General features: G+C 42.9%; 1 protein-coding gene across 5 annotated transcripts in view; it reads right to left on the bottom strand.

Annotated features, from left to right (window-relative positions):
- NCOA7 (nuclear receptor coactivator 7) overlaps positions 1–24,734 on the bottom strand; it is a 934,107-nt gene that overhangs the window by 293,526 nt on the left and 615,847 nt on the right. For all 5 annotated transcript variants that reach the window (XM_069234813.1, XM_069234809.1, XM_069234810.1 and 2 more), the window contains one exon: positions 2,275–2,459. In XM_069234813.1, the coding sequence (XP_069090914.1) occupies positions 2,275–2,459 (185 nt within the window). The remainder of the gene's footprint in view (positions 1–2,274; positions 2,460–24,734) is intronic.

Here is a 24,734-nt window from a genome sequence, read left to right as displayed (position 1 = left end):
GGACGATATCCTGTTATAAGTGTTGAAGCCTGAGGTTTCCATCCCAACACTGCTCCATATATTTCACCTATATGGTACCTACACTGGGTACACGATTAATTGGGGAAAGTCTCTTCTTTGCCCCCCCCTGAGTGCATAGACTACGAAGCGCAACCTCCGAAGGGACTCACAGTAGAAACGGTGGGCTTTAAGTATCTGGGCCTCTACATGACTAGACACCCTGAACTTTTCTGCATTCATCTTTACTCAGTATTGGACCGATCTAGAGCGGTTGTCCAGCATTGGAAATCGTTGCCTCCATCGCTCCTTGGCAGCGCAGCAATGTACAAAATAATTGCTTTACCAAAATTCCTCCCTGTGCTGCATAACACGCCTTATCAGGTGCAGCCTATGTTCTCTCAACAGGTACCTCAAGCGGTTTGAAGGTTCCTGTGGGGTGTGGGCCCCGCCAGAATACAATGACTAAGCTCATGAAGGGATGGTATGATGGGGGCACAGCCCTCCCTTACTTGTAAAAGTACTACTGAGCATCACAACTGATACTAATCAATGAATGGGTTTTCGCTCCTCTTATGGAACCATCGATCATGATGGACCATAAGGGCCTAGGCTCCCGGGGCTACCCGAGGGTGCAGTACTCCAAGAAGGGCTACATGTCTCTTCAACCTCTCAGGAGCGTTACGACTTTGGTATACCAGTGGGTAACTAGATGACAGGGATGGTAGGGTCAACACTCTAAGATGAGCCCACTGTGGCATAGCAACACCCTGGCTTAAGTAGGAACCCATGAAGGGTTTAAGGGAAAGAACCAAGTCGGCATCTTCAAGTTGGTTGATGAGTGGTAGGGAGGATGTGATCGCCTGGGAGGTATTGCAAACAGAACATCATATGGCTTCCTGGGAAATTTTTATGTACCATCAGTTCCAGGCATGCATTGCAAGCACATGTAGAGAAGGACCAACAGCTGGAGGAATCCTTGCCACTAGAGGTCAGACTACTGACCAAACCACTCCATACAAAAGGGGTCTCTCTTACATACAGTACATTTATGCATAATGCCCCTGATCCCTCTGCTGAGGCTCAAAGGGGCCTGTGAGGCTCACGCTGGAGAGCTAGAAGAGGAATAATGGGAGGAGGCACTTCTATCACCCAGGGAAGTGACAGTTAGAGCCCAAATCTGGCCGATACAGCTTTGTATACTCCACAGGTCCTACTACACAAGATAGGTAGGGCTAGTAAGGATGAGTGTGCCAGGGGCTGTGGGACCTGGGGTTGTCCTGCATACACTATGGCATTGCCCATTCTCAGAGGACTTCCTGAAGGGGGTCCGAGATGGCCTTTGACAGGGAGCTGGCCTCAAAGCTGAGGTTTGACACAAAAGGATTCTTTTGAACATCAGAGGTGAGGAATGTCCTGGAAGGTACACTCGACTGCTACCCACCCTGGGATTTGCAGTGGCCAAAAGAAATGTCGCTCACTGATAGGGTGTGAGCGAACCACAGAGTGCTGAGGAGTGGAAATAGGACACGGGCTGGTGCAGGGCTGCAGAACGCCAGGTCTATGAAAGTAGGGGATGGCCACGGAAGTGGGAGAAAACACGCTGTGGGTGGGGCACATTCCCTGGCCTTTTGGATGACTCCCGAGAACATAAGTAATTTCCTGCCCGCGATAATTATTCTGACTTTGGGACGCTTTGGATATGGAAGGGGGCTCTGGGCGGTAGGAGAGTCCATACAAGGTAGGTTAGTAAAGATTGGTGAAGTATCCTGCGTTACAAGTAGTGTTGACATGGTGGTTTTGTTTGTCTTCAACTGCAAAATAATTTTTTTTTAAATAAAATGTTAGGTTTCCAAGAGTAGGTGTTTTTCTTTCGATGCAAACAGGTCTGCTTTTGTGATCCTGTGAGATGACTAAATTGCAACACTGAATAGCACGTTTTGGAAATTACCTACTGTGTTATTTTGGTGACTTTAGTGACTTTTAAGCATTTCCCTGTACATTCATATTTCCTACTACCGCAAAAAAGGTGATGACGATATTGAATATTTATCATGTATTTTTTTAGGGAACACCGAGTGTTAAAGAGAAAAGCTTAGAGGCGATCTTGCGTAGACCTGGTCTCCGAAGAGGAAGTAGGAGCTAATTTCTTAGAGTTCGATGTGAGATAATGGTGTAAAACGTTAAACAGGAAATAGTAGGTGGAAGAATCGCATCACAAGTCTCGCGAAACCAAGAGCCCTTGAATTATCAGAAAGCCTAAAAATAGTTTCTCACGATGGTAAGGCGTCTTTGATCTTCATGTGGGAGATGTCGCTGTAGAGGGCGATAGACACCACTTCGTCCATGGGGCAGATGAGACCATATTCTTCAACGCCATTTTCAATAACAAGTGGATCGGACTTGTGCGGGTCAAACATAACATTGTTGGGCGTGACAATCATAACGCCACCCACCACTCCCTGAAAAATAAAAAATGAATACATATTATTAACAAATATATACAAGGGAAGCCGTTCACTTCCTAACATTAAACATTTCTGCATAGCTCACTTAGAAAGCCCCATTTTACTTGACAGGGAAAACCCAAGCCGTCTGAATAACATTCAAAAGATTTCTTGTTATTAAAGTTAAATGTGGATTCACAGTTTCCTTTGCGTTGAATCTGAAAACCCACAAAGGCTTTTTAGGGCACCAACAGTACCACTTCTACTAGTGCTGGTCCTCCTTCCTATAGCGAGGCGAGTACACAGCACAGAAAATGTAGTACACCTACCAGAACAATCAGAATAAAAACATTAATGGCGGTAAGGTTCCTTTTTATGGTTTTAAGTTCAATTATATCGATCTCTAGAATTTACAAAAACAAGGAAATGTAATACAAAGGCAAAGCACAAGTAACTTATTCAATAACCCAACGGTGAACACAACTGGTTACCATTAAGTCCATTAAGTGTTTCTTCATTACAACTCGTAGGAAGAAAAAGTTACTTAACTTCAATAGCTACACTTCTAAGTATTGCCCACAGATTCATCATTTTATTACTATAAATCCAGACGCCAGACTGGTCTAAAAGTCTCCCGTACAGCCAGGTGATGCCAGGCGGCTTCAGTCATGCCTTAGTCAAATGCAACTATATTATGTGCTAACCAATGTCCTGGGATCAGTATTAGGAACATTTTCCTTCCCCCATCAAGGCATGCGGAGAAGATGGCTTATTTGCATACCACTAGAACTTATGCACAACACTAACTCGTTGTAGGAGGGAGGGTGCGTGGTGAGAAATCTGCAGGAAGATTAAGTATCCTCACGAAACAATTTTTTCTTCTGATTAATAAAATGTCCACAGATTCCTCACCTTATGAATGAGTCCCAAATCAATAACTCAATTGGAAGCAACATTTAATAGTGACAATTGATCAAGTAAGTCATGAAAACACAGCCCTAGCAAAGCACCCACCGCTGCACTCTTAAGCTCCAAGACAGTAATCTTAAGCAAAAAATATGCGTCGATGACCATGTGGCCAACTCGCATGTGACTCACTGTAACACTTCTGGAAAGAGCTGTAGAAGTGGCCATGTCTAGTGCAATGGAAATTAATACCCTACGGATGAGCTTTTTTGGGCACACCGTAGCAAATCTTGATACAGATTGTAACCCAATGAAAAATGGTGCAGCTGGTCACCACCTTGTCTTTTTCATCTCTGACAAGCAGAAAGACATTATCATCTATCTTGACCAGTGAAGTTTGATTGATCTAAAAGGACACTATGCATGGGATCAGGGCTACGTAGCTGTTCCTCCTCCTCAGATGGCTGAAGTGGGAAGACTGGAAATGTAGTGAACAAGCTTATCTCAAAGGCAGCTATTACCTTTGTTAGGAAGGATTGGCACTCATAGTGATCCAATCAATGCAGGCAGATAAGCATGATAAGCTGAAGAATAGAGAGGCCTGAAGTTCTATGACCCTATGGGCACAAGATATTATAACCAATATTCAACTGGCCCTTTACTATCAGCAACTGCCATACCCTGCTGTGCAAGAAGTGGTGCAAATCACAGAACATTAGGAAGGCAGGATTAATGTCATAATACTTTACTTCGGTCACAAAGACCATAAAAGCAATGCACCACAGAAAAATACATTACTACAAAGATCATCACTAGAGTCTGAAAGTTACAGAATAAAAACACACATTAATATAAAAGTTTAAAATACAGTAGCTTAACCAACCCCCAGAAGGGCAAGCTGCAGGCACACTAACTCTTGCGACAATACCGTAAAACACATACATGCCCACCATGATTCCACATGTCAATCGGAATAGATAGTGCAAGTGCTACAAGGGCAGCCTAGAGTAAAAAAAAAAAAAGTTACGAGAGAAAAAATCTTCTACTGACCAAGTACAATATCCACTATACACATGATTTAGATCTGTGAGGTAACGGACTCTGCAGAGATGAACATGGAACACAAAATAGGATCAGGGCAGTTTGCAACAGTACAACGGTCAATACAGATGTACCACAAGGGCAATGGCCCAGGCTGCATTCAAATCTCCTATCTCCGAGTAAGCCAGCTGCAAATCGCTTTGATGCTACATAATACAAAAACAACATTTACTATACCGAGATGCCCAAGTGTTTCCTGATCACTCCAACTGCAAGTAGAAATCTACTCAAGCAAAAGACCGTTACCGAACTGGTATCTGAACTAGGAATAAAGAAAGCAAGGGAATAACGCTGGAAATCCATGCACCTGCAGTAAGCCTTCATCTACTCTGCTCTAGCACGTACGTACAACGGGCAGCTGAACAAAACATGTTGGATGATTTCCACCGGGTTCAGACATAAAATGAATTTTTTTTTGTCAGAGCACACCTTATTCTGTTGGCATTTGTATCTGTTCGGTGCCTGGGTGCATACCCTAAACATAATAAAGAGTGTTTTGGCTCAATGCGGAGTGACCTCGTCCAGGTATACTTTCGAGAAGGTTCTTCTGATCAGAAACCTGCTGGTAAGGCTGTCCGAGTTCCATGTGTATTCAGCTTTTATATATCCTTAAAATTACTTCCTTAAGAGTGCTTTCGATGAAGAGTTAACAGAAGGGTTGATCCACATAGCTTACAAGCCAAGAATATACAGCCATGGGATAATCAAGCTTCTGTCCAGCTGCACAAGTTCCCTGAGGCCTTGTTTGTAGGATTCCAATTCCAGGGTAGACCAGATCCTAACCCAGTGGACCAAGGGCCTCAGTGCTGCCAGGACACCAATCCGATCTAAAGCCAAATCAAAATATACTGGGACAAGTGGGTTCGGCTGGGGTAAGCAAAATAATGATCTCACAAAATGTTTTTTTCTTGCAATAAGAGAATCTAGAGAAGCCATACCCTAAACCTCCCCCCCCCCCCAATACAGTGCAGCTGACTAGGCAGCAACCTTGTATACTTCTACGGCTGGAGAGACTGATATTTGGGAAGTGGCCTGAAGCATCCTTTCAAATGCAGCTGATTTGTGCACAATAGTCTCGCTCTTCTCCATAGGGTGGGCACCACGACTGTGAACTACTAATTCTAGCTCCCAGAAAATCAAAGTGATTAACTTCAAGTAATGTGACCCAGAGTGATTTCTGCGAAATTATCTGGGCAGTCTTTAACTCCTAGATTTTGTTTTCTGAACATGAATCTCTAACCCACTTACATTACAAAAGTCTTGGAATTTATTTATTTAATAAATTCTGGATTCCAGCAGGGGTTCTTGAGATAGGCAGGGTGTCATCTGCAAATAATGGCCCAGGAAAAGAAATGCCACAGAGTATAGGGGTATCATGAATATAGGCAGTTAGGTGGTTGAATATGTCATTTATACACAGAGAAAAGAGTGTTGGCGCGAGGACGCATCCCTGCTGAACCCCTCATGTACTGCTAATCCTCTGTTAACACCCCATCCTTACTCACTGTACTGGAGCACAATTGTTCTCATGGGGCCTCATTAAGATCCCAACAAAGTAAGAAAGTGCCCCCCTTCAACTCCAGGGAGTTCCAGAGACCAGATCTGGGAACCAAGTTGAATGCAGCGCTCAGGTCAATGAAGGCTACATAAAACTGGTCCTTCTGGATCTTAATATATTTCCAGAGAATCAACATGAACCTAAAGACTTGGTCCACTATTCCAACCGTTGATCTTAACCCAGCCTGGAAGGGAGAAAGACCATCTTCATCAAGAACCCACATCTGGAAGTTTGGCTAAAGCCTGGCTGCAAAACACCTTTTAAAGGATGTCAATTAGGCTGATGGGCCTATAATTATTAGGGTCAGATCTGGCACCCTTCTTAAAGATTGGTATAGTTACAGATCTCCTCCAAGATTATAAGCGACACTATGGATATAAATGTTAATTTTGGACCACTTACTGGCCCTTACGGACAGCCCTAAAACATTGAGCAACTGAACAGTCAGCTGTTCAATGGTCCCATTTAGAGTGATTGAGACCCACATCAAAAGACCCACAGCAGGGTGATCAGACAAGGAGGGAAGTACATCCACTGAATAGGTGACAAACCTCGACCTGTATAACTACTCTAAGGCCCAGGTCTCCTGGAAGAGTTAATTTAAATCGACCTATTGTGGATCACCCAAATTGCTGCATAACCATCGGGAATCCAGGAGAGAATATGCAACTGGTCAGCAGTTTCAAATTTCTCAGTCGCAGTACCCAGCAGGTAGTCATTACTCCTTGGAGCAACATCTGCCTCTACTTTTAACTGGGGTACCTGAGCTGCAGTACTAGCTTCACTTGGGGCAGGCACATGAAAACCAAACCGGCTGTAGGCAGCAGTCGTACAATACCACTCAAGGGCCGCTCCCTCCTAGAATCACCCTACTACTCCTGGACAGCTGCTAAGCCCCATGCTATTGCAAAAGGCAAGTTGAAACCCTGTTCTGTTGGAACGGCTGTAAGGTTCTTCTATTGCAATAAGCCATCTAGAATTTCCTTGGAACCCACCACAACTTCAATAGTATCACAGAACCGAGGCTCAGGAGAGCTTATGTGGACACTCGAGATGTAATGCATTATGATGGGACTATATTCATAGTTGCCGCCTAACCAGTGTAATACTTCATTACGTAATGACTTCTTCTCAAAACACTTTTTCCAGTTTTAGAACATTAACCAATTTGAAGCTTTGCTGCCCTCACTAAAACTAGCCTGAATGTGATTCCCTGTATGGGTGAATCCACAAGCATCCCTTGTCAATAGGCCATGAAGAACCAGGTACAATGGTTCCTTTTGTGCGCACTGCACAATAGGGATCAAAAGTATTAAGGTCACTTCTATAAACCTGCACAGCACCTTGCCCCCCTCCCACCCCCCACTCCCCCATACCTGATGCCTGATAGTTTGGCAAAAATAATGGGGTGAGCTGGTAATATCCAACAAGTGTCCAGAATCTTCGCTAATCTACTGTCGAGGAATACCAGGAATAGGAGGGTAAAGGGGTGAGGAGGAGATGGAGCTAGCTTTGTTACCCTGTGACTCAATAGCCTGGGATAATAGTTGTGTGACTGCATTCAATGTACATTCTAGAGCAGTGGTTCCCAACCTGTGGGCCGGGGACCCCTGGGGGTCCGCGAAGCCTCCTCAGGGGGTCCGTGACTGCTTAGAAAATTTAATAATATTAGGTTCCAACTATCAGTAACGACTTAGTGGGGGTTCCCGGATTCCAATAATGAGTCAGTGGGGGTCCCGGGGCTCCAGTATTGATAAGATGGGGGTCCACAGAAGTCAAAAGGTTGGGAACCACTGTTCTAGAGATTCACCTATTCCCATCAAACCAGCTATATCATTGCGCAGAACAAGAACAATTTCATTCAAAATAGTTGTTGCATCATGAGACCAGGTTGTGATGCTTGCCTCTTCTCCCCTGCAACAGGCACCTGGGAGCCGCTGTGTCCACAGGAAACCTTCAGCGCTTTATAGTGCGTTTGAAGTCCTCACCCCTCCTATCAGAGCTTGCAATATGGTATGGGGCTTGAGTCCTCCTGGGCATGTGAAGCGTGTCCCATGCCCACAGGAAACCTTCAGTGCTTTAGGAGTTTGAAGCCCTTAGCCCCTTCTCTCAAGGCTTGTAGTGTAGTATGGGTCTTGCAGTCCCCCTGGGCTCATCCTGAATTTATAAAGATTTCTTTTTTGCTGTATAGAAATTTCTATTTTGGAGTTGATCCATCAAATAGCACTTGTATAAAGGTGAAGTTCATGAGGTGCCGACATGTGTTTCGCCCACTCACTGGCCTGATAGCTTGAGGCTTTCTCAAGGATGCAACAATACAAATAGTGTGGTGGTGGTGGTAAGTCGTATTGGATTTTTTCCAAAGAGCAGATGTACAATGTGCAAGGTGAGGAAAATTAAGGGATTCCTGCTTATGTGAGATTAAATATTGTGGATTTGTCAAAATTATTTAGGAGAAACATATCAAAAGTGGCATCCGAAGCCCACATGGAAGTGGTTTTAACCTGAATCTTACAGTTCATGCAGAGTCGATGTATGTGACTGGATTATCTAGACAGAAGTGTAGAATACGGGTATTGGCATGCATCAGTTTTAGTGCAACAAAAGCTTACAATATGTGAAATTCTTTTAGAGGTGAGGTAATATCAGTAAGATAGAAATGAAGTGCAATTGATCCAGTAAAGAAAAACATTAAAGGGTGACGTGAGAAACCTGCAATAAGTTGTGACTTATTTACTAACATCATGTGGTCGAAATACCTCTTAATAGTGTACAAGTTTTCAGTCAAAGTTACGCAAGTAGCAAATATTTTCTTTACTTTTGCAGAAACAGAACTTGAATTAGGAATCAAAACCTCACACTCAAAAAACAGTAAACTTCAAATAAAATCCAGCTTCACATCAATCTTACCACCCGATAACTCAATTGACTTGTTACAGACAGCTGTGGTACGTAATCGCAACAAGGAAAACCAAAATACATGTCCAAGAGAAAATAGCTCCTATCAAACATCACTTACAAACAAAGCATTGGAAGAGCTCTGTCAAGACTCAACGGGAAAGGAGTGTTGGACCTTGATACACACCATTACAACTGTGTCCTTAATGAAGCTGCTTAAGTATTGGTGGGAGATTTCACAGAGAGGAGAATTGCTGCATGAGATGAGGGAGACATCCCAAAGTGTCTGGTGAGGTGCTGTAGGTCATTCATGGTCTTTGTAACATTTCTGGGCTGTTGTGAAACGTATTATCCCTCAAAGATGGCTGTTGTAAACTGGTGTGCCCAAATCACCTTTAAAAAAAGGAGAGTTGGTCTACAGAAAGTGGCCTGATTGTGTATTTGACGTATATCAGTCACCATTTTGATAAGTTGGGAAATATCCTAAACAAGTGTATTGGGACACTACTTTACCTGTAAAAGCAAAAGAGGGCGAATAATTTAACATGGAGATATATACAAATTTGGAAGTACTGGGGTCAGAGCCTGCGTATCTAGGTGATAGGCACACTACTTCTGCCACTGCATCTCAGCAATGGGGGCACCGTTTGTTTTGTTCTTAAAATAACCGTGTAGTTAACTTCATTATATCTCCAAGTCTGGCTGGAGTGGCGTAGTGGGGTAGCGAGGATGGTTCCCAATAGACAGTAACACACAGACACTACTGTGGGGTTTCCTTGATTGTATTGTTTTTTTTTTTTTTATTTCTTTCTGCAGCTCTTGCACTGCTATAAGTGGTCGATTGTTAGTCCCATCTGGCTTGATCTTGACTTTTCTCTTCTTCTTGGTTTTCTGGTCCTACTCCCAGCTCGGGACAGACAGCTGCCCTCAGGACCTCAGACAAACATCAGGTTTAGGGTAAGTTTCTGGTTTTCCTCACACGGAGTCTGTGGGAAAAGGGAAGGGAGTGTAGTGGGTCAAAGGACGGAACAACCTCATGTGCACTTCTTTCTGGGACAACAGTGCTTATTCTTCAAGCTCTCAGCCTGTTTGACTTTCAGTACCAAAATGTGTAACTCAGCCTCTTCATGCAGAGGATGCCATACAACCTCTGCCCTTACCACTAGTACCCCCTGTGCCCAGCCGAAACCCAATCCGATGATATAAGCAATCACATACCTCAGAAAGCCATGTCCCTCCTGGGACGTGGGGGGAGATCAAATCTTCTCCTTTCCCTCGGTGTCTGGTCTCCCGCTCACGAGATCCAGTCTCCTTTGGGTCTACTCCCTGTCTCCTCGACCTCCTCCAATGTACGGACGTTTTCGTCTGTTGATGTGCTTTTCAAAGCCGGTTCCTCTGACCGCTGCTGTCCGATGAGCCTCTCCTTGCTTCCAGGTGTTCGCCTCACCACCTCTCTTTTCCAGCATCTACTCATTCTCTTGAACGTCTGGACGCTCAAGGTCTTGCCTCTGTGTTTCCCTCTCATCAGTGTCCCCGAGGCACTCTTCCCGTCTGCGGTGCGTCTTGTTTGCCTCCGTGGTTCTTGGTGCCCAACGGGCTCCGTCACACTGCCATTGAGTAACTGTCTTCATGGGATAATTTTCAAGCAACAATCTCACAGCTGAATACTGAAGTGAGGCAATTAATGAGGCATTGAAGAGAAAATGATTTTCTTTAGGCCTATTAAGTGGGTGATAATCACATGTGAGTTTACATACAGAACAATAATTTATTTGAGTACGACTGTTGATGTGTGGGTGTAATCAAATTTACTGTATTCACACAAAGGTAAATTGGTGTAGGAGGTGAAAATTGTGGCTTGTTCTTGTGTAATTTTGGTACCTCAAACTCAAAAATTTCAATATGCAGAACATCACTCCTCCATCATTTTTATTATGCAGTCCAGGAGAAGCTGGTAAGTGGCAAAAGTAGAAGAAAACATATGTCAGTTATGCAAGGGTCTGTGGAATGAATTTAAGTGTGGAACGCATATACTCATTACTGTTACAATGTCTTGGAGGTGAGGGTCAAGAAATTTTAGAAGATTTACCTCAACTAAGTGCAGCAGATCAAAGGTCATTAAATGAATATGAGATTTGTATACTAAAATTAGATAGACACTACCTGCCACGTTTAAGCATGTTAATGTAAAGATATTACTTTGGCCTGAGAACAAGGCAGGGAGCAATCTGTAGAGGATTTTGTAACAGCACTTCACAAGCTGACTGCAAATTGTAAATTTGGGGGTGCAACAGAACAGAGAATATGCGATAATTTTGTCCTGAAATGTTTTAATGGCAAAATAAGAGAGGAACTCTGGTTAAAGGATGAGCCCTCACTTGACGAAGTAACAAGAATTGCTAAATGGGTGGACACACTGTAAAGGGTGTGGACCAGCTGAGTAGTGCAAAGAATAAACTAAAATTGGAAACTGCTGACAAAGTAGAGGAAGTAGTGCGTCAGGTTAAACAAAGAGTTACATCTGGGACGGAAGGAAAAGATTTGAGTTTAGAGGCAGGTTACAGGTGTCAGAAAACAGGACACAGGGCGAACACACCCATACGCCTAGCATTACAATCCACATGTAATGCAAGTGGAAGAGAAAAACACTTCGCAATGGAAAAAGGAAAAAAGATGAAACAAGAAGTCAAAGAGATAGTGTTTCATGTGGGTGGTCACAAGGGTGAGCATCCAACTGGTAAAGTCTGAATGGAGGGAGTAGACTTGGAGGACACTTGGCTCGTGTTCACATCTCTCCATGATTTTGAAAAAAACGTTTGATGCACATTATGGTAATAATAATATCAAAAGGAGCAGAATGGAAATATAGCCTGTGGGATATGGAGGTGTACCCATTGAGATGTGGGGTTACTTCATTGCACACATTGAATCTGGAGGAAAAAGGTTATCAGAAAAAAGTATGTATCTAAAAACAGGGTTCAAATGTTGGGTTTGCCACATCAGAGGCTGTTGGGTGTGACACAATCTTAATGCTGAGCCAAAAGTTCAGGTACAAGAGATAGATAACACTGAGCAGTTCGGAAAAGAATTGGAGGGAGTAGTCTCCAATGATGTAGGATGCTTGGGAGGATACAGGCATCATATCAAACTAAAGGTTGAAACTGTTGCAGCAAAAGTGTGCAGAATACAGTTGAATGTTCAGGATGGGAGTACAGAAGGAGATTGACCATCTGATTAAGCTAAGGATATTTGAACCAGTGGAAGCCACCAATTGATTATCTCCTATAGTGGTAGCATAAAAAAAGCCAATAGATACATTTGGTTGTGAATTGATGTTAGGGCACTCAGAATGGTTGTAGTGGGCAGATTTCCACTTCCTAACATAAATGAGATTATTTCAACTTTCGCTGGTGCCAGTTTTTTTCACAACTTTAGGTCTGGCATCAGGCTATCACCATGTTGAACTGAATAAACATTTGCAGGAACTTACAGCATTCGTCTCTCCCACGGGGACATACACATTTTTAAGAATGCCATTCGGATTAATACCAGCAGCCTCTGTTTTTCAGAGAATCATGAGATCTGTCTTAAAAGGGCTGTCAGGATTAAACTGTTAACAAAACGATGTGTTAATTTTTGGTAACACCAAGGAAGAACACTATTTAGGAGTACGTAATGTCCTACATAGATTGGGAAAAGCTGGATTGATGCCAAGGAAAGATAAATGTCGGTTTGGTGTATGTTAAGTAGATTACCTAGGTCATCACCTTTCAGGGAAGGGAGTATCTCCCAGGAAAGTTTGTTGACAATTAAAAAAAATAAAGAAACTAAACAACAAGGAAGAATTAGTTTCATTTCTGGGAATGGTGGAGAACTATTGTAAGTGTATTCCAAAATATGCTGATAAAACAAAACATCTCCAGAAGTTATTAGGAAAATAAATTGACTGTCTGGGACATTTGAATCTGTAAAAAAATGATCAAGAAAATGCACCATGATCAAAAGATTTTGTTCCTGGAGAGGAAGCATATGGGTTAACAGATGCTAGTGCCAAAGGGCTTGGCGCAGTGCTGATTTAGAAGAGGGAAGGAAAAGAACATTTGTTTGACTGTGCATCTCGGTGCAGGAGTAAGATATTCAGTAATTGAAATTGGCACTATTTCAGGAATATGATTTGGGGTATAAAATTCAAAGTGCTGTCTGAACATAAACCTTTCAATGTTTCAGAAGAATGGATTGGACATGGTTTCCTTTTGTATAAGGAGGTGGGTCATTACGCTACAGGAATGCAACTTAAGTGTGGAATATATAGCTGGAGTGAAAAACAGTTCAGCAGATTATTTGGAAAGATTGACTGAAGAAGCCGACATTGAGGAGAGGTCAGAAACATTTGTGAATGAAGAGGTGAGTGTATGTGAAAATACTTTGGGAACCATAAAAGATGAGGATTGTGGAATCGAGGCAGATACGTATCAACACATTTTCAAAGTAATTAAGGGAGTGGTAGCTGGTCAGGGTGAATCGCTAGGTAAGCCATAGTCCATGATCACAGATTACTTGTCAGTGGCATAAATATTTATGGAACAAAGTTAGTACCACCACTGAGTTTACGTGTTACTCTTCTGGAATTTGCACACATAGGACACATGGGAATTGGAAAAAAAAAAGGGATTAAGATTGCACTTCTGGCAGCCAGGGAAGGACATGTAAGTAGAAAGGATGGTCAGAGACTGTATGCAGTGCTAAGTAAGTGACAATACACTGGTGTAGACAAAGGCCCATGATATGTAGGGGACTTCCTAAATTTTCTTGGGATGAAACTGCAATAGACATTATAGGACCTTTAGATGGAGAACATCACACTCCTTACTTATCTTATACTTTTCATAGATCTATCCTCGGAGTCAGTGGTTCTCAACCTTTTGACTTCTGTGGACCCCCACTATCAGTACTGGAACCCGGGGACCCTCACAGATTCATTATTGGAATCCAGGGACCCCCCCCCCCCAGTGAGTCATTGCTGAAAGCTGGGGACCTAATCCGTTAATATTATTACATTTTCTAAGCAGTTGTGGACCTCCTGAGGAGGCCTCACGGAGTCCCAGGGGTCCCCGGACCACAGGTTGGGGACAACTGCTCTAAGTGTATAGCGTTTTCCTCTGCACAAGATGTGACATCAGCCAATGTGATAACATTTTTAGATTAGATTTTTAAAAGTTATCCCAATTCTATGATGTCAGATAAGGGTCCTCACTTCTGTTCTAACTAAATGGAGAAGTATTTAATAGCCCGTGGGATAACTAAAAAAAAAAAAAAAGAAAAAAAAAAAAAGTGTTCTATCACCCAGAGAAAAATGGTGCAATTGAAAGGCTGAACAAGACATGAAAAGAGCATAGTTATAGCAAAAGCTATTTGTTTGAATGGGAAACAAGTACAGCAAGACAGGATCACAGCTTACTGAGTGTCTCCTCATGCAACTACTAGTAAGACACCCTTTGAGTACAACAGAACATCTGTAACAAGTGAAACATTTGCTTTAGAAGATATTATAAACATAAAAGTGCCTGTAGGTTGTCAAGCAGGATCAAAATTCACAAGTGAGAAAAAGGTTGTGAAGTTGTTAAAAAATGCCATAAATAAAGAGGATGGAAGAATTTGGAATAAAAGTTGTGTTGTAATTCTTTGGCCTCAACATAACAAGAGAAAAGCACAACTATGTAGGGGAAAGGACTGACATCTCTCATGCAGACTTGCAGACTACCATCTCTCGTGAAAATGTGTATCCTGATGTTTCTAGAAGAAGAAGTGGAAAAATATGCAGATCACCAGCTTACATGAAAGATTATGTGCATTAAGTGCTTCATCTTTTCGTGATAAGTATACAAGATACATCTTTTAACGTGCTGTTTTAATTGTCTAAAGTTTTAGGGCTAAGTGTAAGTGAAATGTGTATTTCTACTTAGAGAAAAGGGTTAAAAAAAATAAGGGGGGGAGGGGGCATGGGATGACCTGGTAAGGGTTCTCAGCTGGAAAACCACACTGGATATTCTATCCTAAGGGGAAGAATGTTGGGAAGTTCTAAGAGGAGTCAGTTGAGACTTGGAGATTGGATTGATGGCTGAGGTGCATTAAAGAACGTTCCGACACTGACCTTGGTGTGAGTCCCTCTTGGCGTCCATAAGCCATTACAGGTACTATATCTAGTGTAACCAGCATAGAATGATCATGTTTACTTGTGGGTAATCCAGCTGCACCTTGTGCAGGACTTTTGCAACAAGCAGAAATGGTAGAAATGCTTACAGTAGGCACCAAGGCCAGCTGACAAAGGAGACATCCCATAGGGAATCATGCAAAGGGAAGTACAGGGTGCTTGGGCCGAGGGCACTTCTTGTTATACACTTGGTAAAGAGATCCAGTTAGGGACACTCCAATTTAGAGAAGACTACCTATGTCACTTCTGGGTATACCTCCCGGTCATGGACCTCCAGTATACATCTACTGTCATGTTGAGGAAGCCTGCAAGGTGCCCAACTACCAAAAACCTCCCAACCACTGTGCCACTGCTACAAGAGCCACAACTCTTACTATACACGTCCACAACATTTCTTGATATAATGGATGGTGGTGGTGTTGTGTGACAGAATCTGATTGGTTCTCTCTAAGATGGGAGACAGAAATGCCACAAAAGAAAGGTGGACCAGCATGACACCTGCACGTTTATGGGCACAGACTGCTCTGACAAAGACCAAAAGTCTCACACCGTCATGTCACTCAGGTGGGTAGCCTAGCCCAGAAAGGAGTGATCCAAAGAGCCTCTGTCCATGAAGCATATGCCCTTACTTTGGAGGAGTCCTTACATTAATGTAGATCCAGGTAGAGTGAATGGACTCTGCACCTAAGCAAAGAGTCTCACTTGATGCTGGAGCCACTGTTGTGCAGGCACCACTTCAGGACCATCATCCACCTTCTCGCATTTAGCACCAATTTGATGCATCAGGCCACATGGTCATGCAGCTGTAAGACAAGAAAAAATACGAGATGTGTCTGAAGTCAGAAGTCTCTGAATCACCTCCCAAATAGGTAGGAGGTAAGGCCTTTATGCAAGTTGCCACACTGCTCATATGAATTAAAACCTTTGCAATGGAATGGGTGAGACTTTTGGATATTGAAAGTAAGGTCCACGTTTTGGAAAACAGTAGGCATGGGTTAAAGCTGTTGCTTAACCAGCACCGGGACCACCACTTTTAACAGCCAGCTGTCCAAATGCAGAAATGTCAAACCAATGTAGGAAAACCGCCACAACTTCTAGTGCCTAAGTAAAGATGTGTGATGCAGTTGCCAGTCTGAACAGTATGACAGGAAACCTATATTGCGGGGACCCCTACAGTGAATCTTGGGTAACACCTGGGGTTGGGATGGCTAGATAGATTGAAAAAGCATTCTGGGGGGGTTCAGAGACACCAACAGATTCCCTTCCCTGAGGGCCAGTAGATCATGGCTTCAAAATAGCATCCTGAACTAATTCTGGCAAATCAACATGTTCAAGAATCAATGGTTGAGGACAGGTCTCAGACACCGTCCTTCTTAGCTACCAAGGAGTAAAAGTCTGTGCCTCATTCTTCGTGAGGCACCATCTCTATTGTACATTTGCTCATCAGGACAATTAATTTTGCCTCCAAAATCGAGTCCTAAGTCAGAGAGTTCGTACTGTTTGAAGGGGTGTGGTCGTCAGGGACCATGAGGAACAGTAGGGCGTGGTCCAATAAGACTAACTTGGTGATCTAGTGATTGTCCCTCAATTAGTGGATAAATGGTGGACTAAAGTGTGGGGAGAAAGGGGACAGCGAGAAAGCTTTTGAGTGCAGTGGAGACAAGACGTACTGGGGATTATGGCCTTTACTAGACCCACCCCTGCAATGAAAGGTTCAGTACATTTGCTGGGGCAACTGGTTTGGTTGAAAAGGTTCCCAAAAGGGGACTCCGGTGCCCAGCCTGGAAATGTTCTGTACTGTGGGTGGAACTGCTTCACTGGAAAGGTTAGGCCCTGCAATCAATCAGTTGCTGTGCTCTTCTTGAAATGTTCTAGAAAGGAGTCAGCCTTCTCGCAAACAACCGCTCATGAGGGTTGCCGCTACATTTCCTGGGAAGTCCGTGTAACACACACAAGCATGACAATGCAGCAGAATGATGGTTCCAATCGATGAAGTCAAGTCTGTAGCGTCCAGATCGCATTTCAGGATCTGACGGAGTCAACCATACAGGTGCTAATCAAACTGTACATGTGGTGTGGTAAATTGGTTGATGACTAACGTTTGCCAGCTACATACAAATGCCAAAAAGAACATTGTCTTGTGGCATTTTGCAACATAGTTTAATGCCACAAGAATCTGTTTAAGACAATTAATCTACTTGCTGGCACAAATGCTAAGGAATTTAGGCCATGAAGCACAGAGCAATTCAGACCTACATACTGAAAAGCAGAACTTAAACCACCATGCCCGTAGGTACCTAATATACCCTGATGTGGTAACGTCTGGCAGGCACAGTAATGACTGAAGCTGCATGGTTACACTTGATGACACTGTGAAGCTACTGCTGAGGGAAAGGCTTTCTAGTACTCTCACAGCTGGAAAGCTGTTCATTTGATGGGAGATCTCCAGGAAGATGTACCTGTCAGAAGTGAGTTTTGAAAGAGAGGGAATAGTAAAACAAGAGTTTAAGACACAAAATAAAATGTGTACAGCTGTAGGACAGGCTTGCTATGGTAAGTGAGGTATCCATGGCCTTCTAAACACCCCTGAAGTGCAGGCTGACTACTTCAACTTGGTCTCACTTCCCAATGCAAGACTGATGTATGACTAATTCTGCAACATCTAGGCCTGTCAAAGTTGATCCTGAAATGTCTTCACTGTGCCCAGCTCTGCTTATCTTTTAATGACATAAATGCATCTGCATCAACCACACAAGCCTTTCAGAAGCAGATTCATCATGTGACTGACTCTTATTTACCACAAATGACCTATTACAGATGACCCACTACTCCTCAGTCCCGCCAAAATGACAACTGTAATGCAGACATGTGATGGTCTCTGCTTCCAGGAACCTCGTCTTTGAGACATGATCTTGCCAGTTGACCACAGTGCCACCATGATTATCTTTAATGACACAATCAACTAGTCAAAAGCTTTTTAGCGATCAGCACACTGCATTCTTGTGTCGGGGAATGATCTGGTCATCCTTTGTGGTTTTACCGTCCCAACACTGGCACAGGTAACGGAGGTAATAGCACTACCGGCATGTTGTTGGTGGTTCCTCTGCAGTCAGCATAATTTGTCTCGATTCCATGTTGTGTAGAGTCACTTATCTCAGATTGGCCCACTGTAAAGAAAATATAATATAGCCTCTTTAAAAAGGGTAGCAGTCATCCTGGTCCCTGAGACTTGATGCACCCTCTTTTACAGATGCTCATAGTATATTAGTCCCTATCTTGCTGTGCGGCCTTAGCTGCCACTATCTGAGGCCCTGTTGTATAGAAGAATCCTGCACATCCAATCATACTTGTCTCTGGTGAGACTGCTCTCTGTTGTGTGCTTGATCACACAACAGAGTGCCATTATTTTATATGCGCAAAGTTGATATTCTGTCTATTCTATGCAATGATGAGGAAAACGTATTATTTACACGTTATGCAACAGGGAGGAAACAGAAAACTGTGCTGTGCTGGTCAGGACGTTTTTGTTAACATTTGTGATTCAGCCAGCAACCAAGCAAGCTCTGTTGTATTTGTATTAGGTAAAGGCTCTTGCTTATGCAACTGCCAGAAAATAAAGGTATGGTCTATGTTGACGAGTTCAAAAACCACTCCCTGATATTTTACATTGCTTGTTAGCTGTAGGAAGAGGGGTAACTAGTCTACATTTGCCTAAGTACTTACACTTTGTCTCTTGTTTAGCTATTACTGATTGCTAGACAGCCTACTGACAGTGACAAGACAAGCACAAAGGGCACGTATGTTTACCAGCAAGTTAGCCTTTGATATAGTTAGGAATAGTCCTTGGTTGGAGACAGCGGCGCTGTTGGTGTTTGGAGAGGGTGGAGGGGTTTGTAGGCAAGTGTTACTTTGAGGAGGACTATGCCCTTCATCTAAGCAAGTTCTGATCCCTCCAGCCCATTCCTAGCCACTCTTCAAGGGTTCAGCTTCAAATTTAAGTTATTCTATGCTGCATCGATGAAAAGAATTTGACAGAGACTGGTTTCTGGAACTTGTAGTTTTGCTTTCTTCTTTTATTAGTTTGAGCTTCCAAGTTGAAGCATCTAAAGTGCTGTCAACTTATAAAGAATTAGTGTTGCCAGGCTTTGTGCTTAAAATGGGGCCAATCAGCAGATATGTGACAGACTTACAATTAGGAAAATCAGCAGATATGTGAAAGGCAGGTTATAGTGAGGCAGTCATGCATGCAAGAAAGGAATAATTTATTAGAAACATGTTTACTAAGGCAATACTTGTCTGCTGTTTTCCTAAGGATGAAACATGAAAATTCTGAACGTGGGATTTTCAAGGTTAGATACAGGAGAATTTCTCAATAACTTCTCAGTACATGGACTATAAAACCAAGAGCTTCTCCTAATTTTACCAGTGATCTGGATATTAATTGCAAAAAGCAATCACCTGTCACATTTATTTTAGAATGCACTAACAGTGTCTTGGACTGCCAGCCTGATGTGACTTTCACACATGGGAAGCAGGTAGGGAGTCAGGCAGGCAGTTTGTCTGAGGTATATGCACAAGTGCCAATAAAATAGTTTTGGTGACGGTAGTGGTGATTTAGTTTAAGCAGCCACAATGGGCTGACATGGCGTCAGCCCAGTCCTACAATACATAGGTTCCTCAGAGACCACCAAGTAATAACGAAAGTGGCATCATCATTTCAAGCAGTCCAGCATAAGCCCTGTACCTCGTTGGGCTGTTTGTCAATTCATTTTAAAGCTACCTCACCACTCCATTTCACAAGTGACATAGGGTGAGGTGCCATCAGCAAGCATTACTGATCCCACACAACTCCGACAACTTGAGTAAGGGAGGGGTTGGAGCAGGCTGCCTGTGCTAGAGTCCAAGGGCATGCCAGTCCATGTGAGACTTGATGTCACCGTCATGAAACTCAACTCATGACTGACACTGGGTCACAGTCTGTATGCTGTAAACCAGTGGTTCCCAAACTTTTTTGACCCGCGCCTCCCTTGACCTATTGGCTATTGGCCGCGGCTCCCCATTATGCTATTTTTTTTGGGGGGGCGGGTGGGGGAGTGTGAGCCGGGCCTCAGGAGTACTTACATTTTTCACGCTGAAAATAACTGGGATAAAGCCAATGAAGGTATTATATTATAATCATAGATGTAACAACATAAAAATATAACAGTTTTTTAATTAAAAAAATATATAATTGGTTAAGTCAGAAACAATATAAACTATACTTAGAAATCTGTACTGAGGGGAATGTCTCCAGTACTAATCCTATGCTAGACACCATATGCTCTCCTCTGCACTCTGGTGTTTGACTGTGCGTCGCACAAAGCAGCCTATTTGTGTGCTAGATCTGGGAGTGACACCAGCAGCATGCAAAGTTTTGCATATATGGTGCTGCACTCTGTTTTCTCTTTAGTACAACAATGGACAGCAAAATTTGAAGTTTCATCACATTGAGTGAAATCTTAGTAAACTTGAGCCTGCAGGTTTTTGTGAATAGAACTAGTGTGTACTATAATTACTACCACTAGATGGTGTTTGAGTATTAAACTTCAAGGCCCTTCCTTGCTGTATTTCAATTTCTCACTAGAAATTCCACAATCACGAGCTGTGCACTCTAAACAAGGAAAACGGCTTCCGACTTTTTTTAATTGAGGGGATTATCTAAATTCTAATATGCAGCTGCAGAATTAGGTCACTGCTATCGGTAATGATGCAGCTCATGGCGCCCCTGTCTTGTTTTGATGGCGCACCGGGGCGCTGTGGCGCACAGTTTGGGAACTACTGCTGTAAACAGATACAATGCACATGCTTCTGCTGAGTCTTGTGCATATGCTTTAGGCACTTCTGCTAGAGCGATTTCGGCTGTGGAATTCGACTGGTGTGCAGTACCTCCGTCTAGCTACGCCACCAACTGCTGAGCCTGGACAGCCCAAGACAAGCCAGGACTCAAAGGACAGATGTCCCTAGCCTAACCCTTGCCTCCCCTTTACTTGTACAAGTCATGTACGCCTGCGTAATGATTTTTATTTGATTTAATTAAAAACAGACAGTGAAACTGGTCTCTACCGACCCCTACATTCATGTCCTTATCGTTAACATTTTCAGCATTCATGGTTTAGAAATCATGCAGTGTTTTTGTAACAATGAATGTTACAAACGTTAAGGTTATCCTAAGCGATTTAGTTCCTATTCATATTTCACATGATTACTTAATCTTGTATTCTCTAAGAGTGACAGATATTGCCAAGATATTGCGTTTCTGTATTTATTTGGGGGTGTAGCATATTGTTCTTTGATAATGCGCACTCTAAACCGAATAGCCTCCAGATGTTTATAGCAGGCCATTATTGAGAACTCTGGAATTGAGGCTAAAGGCCCCACAGTGCCCGTCAGTGGGTCAACAATGTATTCAGAATACACATCTCCCAATCCTTGGCCTCTGTGTAGAGTGCAGAAAGCAACAGTCACATATTCAATTGCAACTGTGATTCTGTGCAAATGTGTGTGAAGGAATTTGTCACAATATTGACAAGGAGAAAATAAAAGAAAATGAGCGCTTACAGGTGAGTTAGTGACTTGTTTTATAGGTGAAGTGAAGGGGATGTGGGGAAGGACATTCAGGAGAGAGTGAAAACAGGGTGCCGAAGAGTAAATAAGTGAGGTGTAAGATAACACAAATGGACGAAATAAAAAGTGTGTACATGTTTAACACAGCGTGCATATGATTAATGGAACTAAAACTACGTCCACAGGCCTCAGTAATATTTAATTCATAGTCTCACAAATTCAATCTAAACAATTTCAATATTAATTATTTACAACAAAATCATTACCGTTACTCATTTATCTTCAACAGAAAGTGGTCCTGGCAAGTTTTAAGTATATGTCGTTTGTTGTGTTAAATATCTCAAAGCAATTAAAAAAAAAAAAAAAAAAAAAAAAGGAGGATTAGAAAGAAACTAAAATTCTAGCCTGGTGGCATACTATGGGAATTACAGAAATGTAATGTACATATTTAAGCCGCACCCCTCTTAGAGACCCTCCACTTTCTCCACCCTACTTAAAGCCCTGACTGCTTATATTTCTATGTGACTGCTTGCAACTCAAGCAGGTGTGAGTGGTTCCACAAGCCTGGGGAGAGCAAGTCTATACCCCATGCAGTGCATGAAGTTGTACAGTAACTGTTGGACATATTTAATGCAGCAACATAAGGGGCAGTTTTTGATATGTTTACATTTTGTACAAAATACTCTTGCAGAACAGGTTTATGAAGCCCAGCGCCCAACACCCAAAACCTACTTTTGTTAGTCAGACTTGCTCGCTTAGTTAAACTCATCAGCAACTTGTATGCCCCACCACTTCCAGATGTCTAACCGCCACTGAAACAGCAGTCCGAACCGGGTCACTGATCCCTCCAGCCCTTAGAAAATCCAGGACTAAAGGCATTACACAAATTCAAGCAGACACTGTGACTATTAAAATTAATTTACTGAACGTTTGGGTTGGGAAAAGAGTTCAAAATACTCAACCTCAATAAACCTTTGTCAGCACTACACATCGCCCTTCTAGTTGACCGGGATTTCCCCACCCACCATTCATGCTTATAATGCTGTCCCATTTTTATGAAGCTTTATGGGCCTAAGGTGGTTTTTAAGTTGTGGAACTAATGTGCCTTTAAGAACAAACTTTCTTGCTGTATTTCCTGAGTGGTTCATGTGGAGCTCCGCATGTGTAGTTTTTAGCACAGCTGCCATAAACCCTAAAAAGTCTGGGTACAAGCAGACAATATTCATGAAAGACAGAGCACAGGTGATAAAGAAGGATGGACTTATTAACCAGGTTAAGCAATTAATAATCAATATGTGGTCCCTGATGAAACCAGATTAGAGAAATGTCCTCGTATTAAAAATGGACCCGGGTTCAGCTCGGCATGTGGGCATGGGGTAGAATTGTTAGATTTTAGCAACAGATTACTAAACTATTCCAGTAAAATTGGCCTAGTGCATTTTCTTACTTGTGTAGTCTTTTTAGTCTTGTAAACATCTCCTTACATTCAACGCATATCACACCAACACCACAGAAAGCTAGGTAGTCTAATGAGGCGAACTGTTTAGAGATGGGGGCCCCTCCAAAATGTTGCCTTTGACCTTTCGAAGTCACAAGAGAGGTTGAAACAGTCTAATCAGATCTTAGGGTTGAGCAGACATCCTAGTTTTAAAATTAACTACAGCTGACTAAAATAAAAACACTTGTATTGCAACATACCCCTAAAGGCTGCAGTTCATCTTTCAGCTTAAATAAACATTTTGTCATCTATAGTTAAAACTAATGACATATGGATAGAGTAAGGGGTGGTTACCAGAGGTGGTTGCCCATTCACTTAACCAAAGACCTGTGTTGTGTTTAAAGATGGCCAATTTCTAGCTTGCGAAAAGTGAAGTGGGGGGCTCTACCTTGGTCAGCTGCAAATTTCTTCAGTGGTGATCCAGCCTCACTCTCACAGATGGCAAAACATCCAGTGTAGATAATCCTGGACCGCAGCCAATCAACATTTGGTAGCATTCCAAATATAAAAGACCAAGGGCCTCACTACGAGTTTGGTGGTCTTAAGACTGCCAAGTTTGCTGTAGCAGTCAGAACGCCGCACTCCTGGTGGTTCGACTGCCAGATCGCAACCCTAGCTGTCATACAGCCACCAATGCTAGGAACACTGATCCCGAGGGGGTGGAGGTGGTCGAAGTATTGGTCAGCCCCTGCGCTGCCCCTGGCGGCATCGCCATGCTGATCACGATGGTACTTTCTGCCAGCCTTTCCATGGCGGTTTCACCAGCACGGAAAGACTGGCAGAAAGCCAGTGCATGGGGCCACAAGGGGGCCCCTGCACTGCCCATACCATGGGCAATGCAGGGGGCGCCCAGCAAGCACCCTTGGAATGTGCACTGTCTGCTTGCAGTAAGTGTGCATTCAGAGGTTGCTGGTGTGCGATGGCATTGGCACGGTTTCTGCCAGTCAGCCTGGTGGAAACATTGTAATACAGCAGTGGGTGAAGCCACTGGCATGATGGCTGCCCCCAACCGCGACTTTGGCGGTCCATCAGTTGGACTGCCGAAGTTGTAATGAGGCTTAAGTGTGCTCTTTAAAATATAACATTAGGCAGGTAATTAGACCACCTTTGAGACGTTTATAAATTGTGAGGATCAAAAAGGTAGATGAGGTGCAGAACTGTTAAAACATGGCTGCAGAAGCATTAATATCAAGTACAGAAAGAAGGTGACTGTATGTCATAACAATGGGGGGGGTGAGAAAGCTGCTTGAAATTGTGAGAAATAGAAGGAGGAAAAGTTGTAAATTTATTGGCATTCTATATCAAAATTACTCAACTCAAGATTAATACATGACCATCCAGCCAAAGGTGGAAGTGTAACAGTGGTAAAATGAGGACATCAGTCTTCCCATTGAGACATGCACCACCCCCAGGATAGCAAACGAATGAAGTCTAAGAGCAGGGAGAAGATCATTGTCAACAAATTGCTGTTTATTTGCTACCAGCGGTGCAATTATGACTTTAATATGAAGTGAA

The sequence above is a fragment of the Pleurodeles waltl genome, chromosome 5 (genome assembly GCF_031143425.1).
Source record: "Pleurodeles waltl isolate 20211129_DDA chromosome 5, aPleWal1.hap1.20221129, whole genome shotgun sequence".
Taxonomy (NCBI): domain Eukaryota; kingdom Metazoa; phylum Chordata; class Amphibia; order Caudata; family Salamandridae; genus Pleurodeles; species Pleurodeles waltl.
Note: the sequence above shows the minus strand (reverse complement) of the source record. Positions and strands in the feature narration are given on the sequence as shown.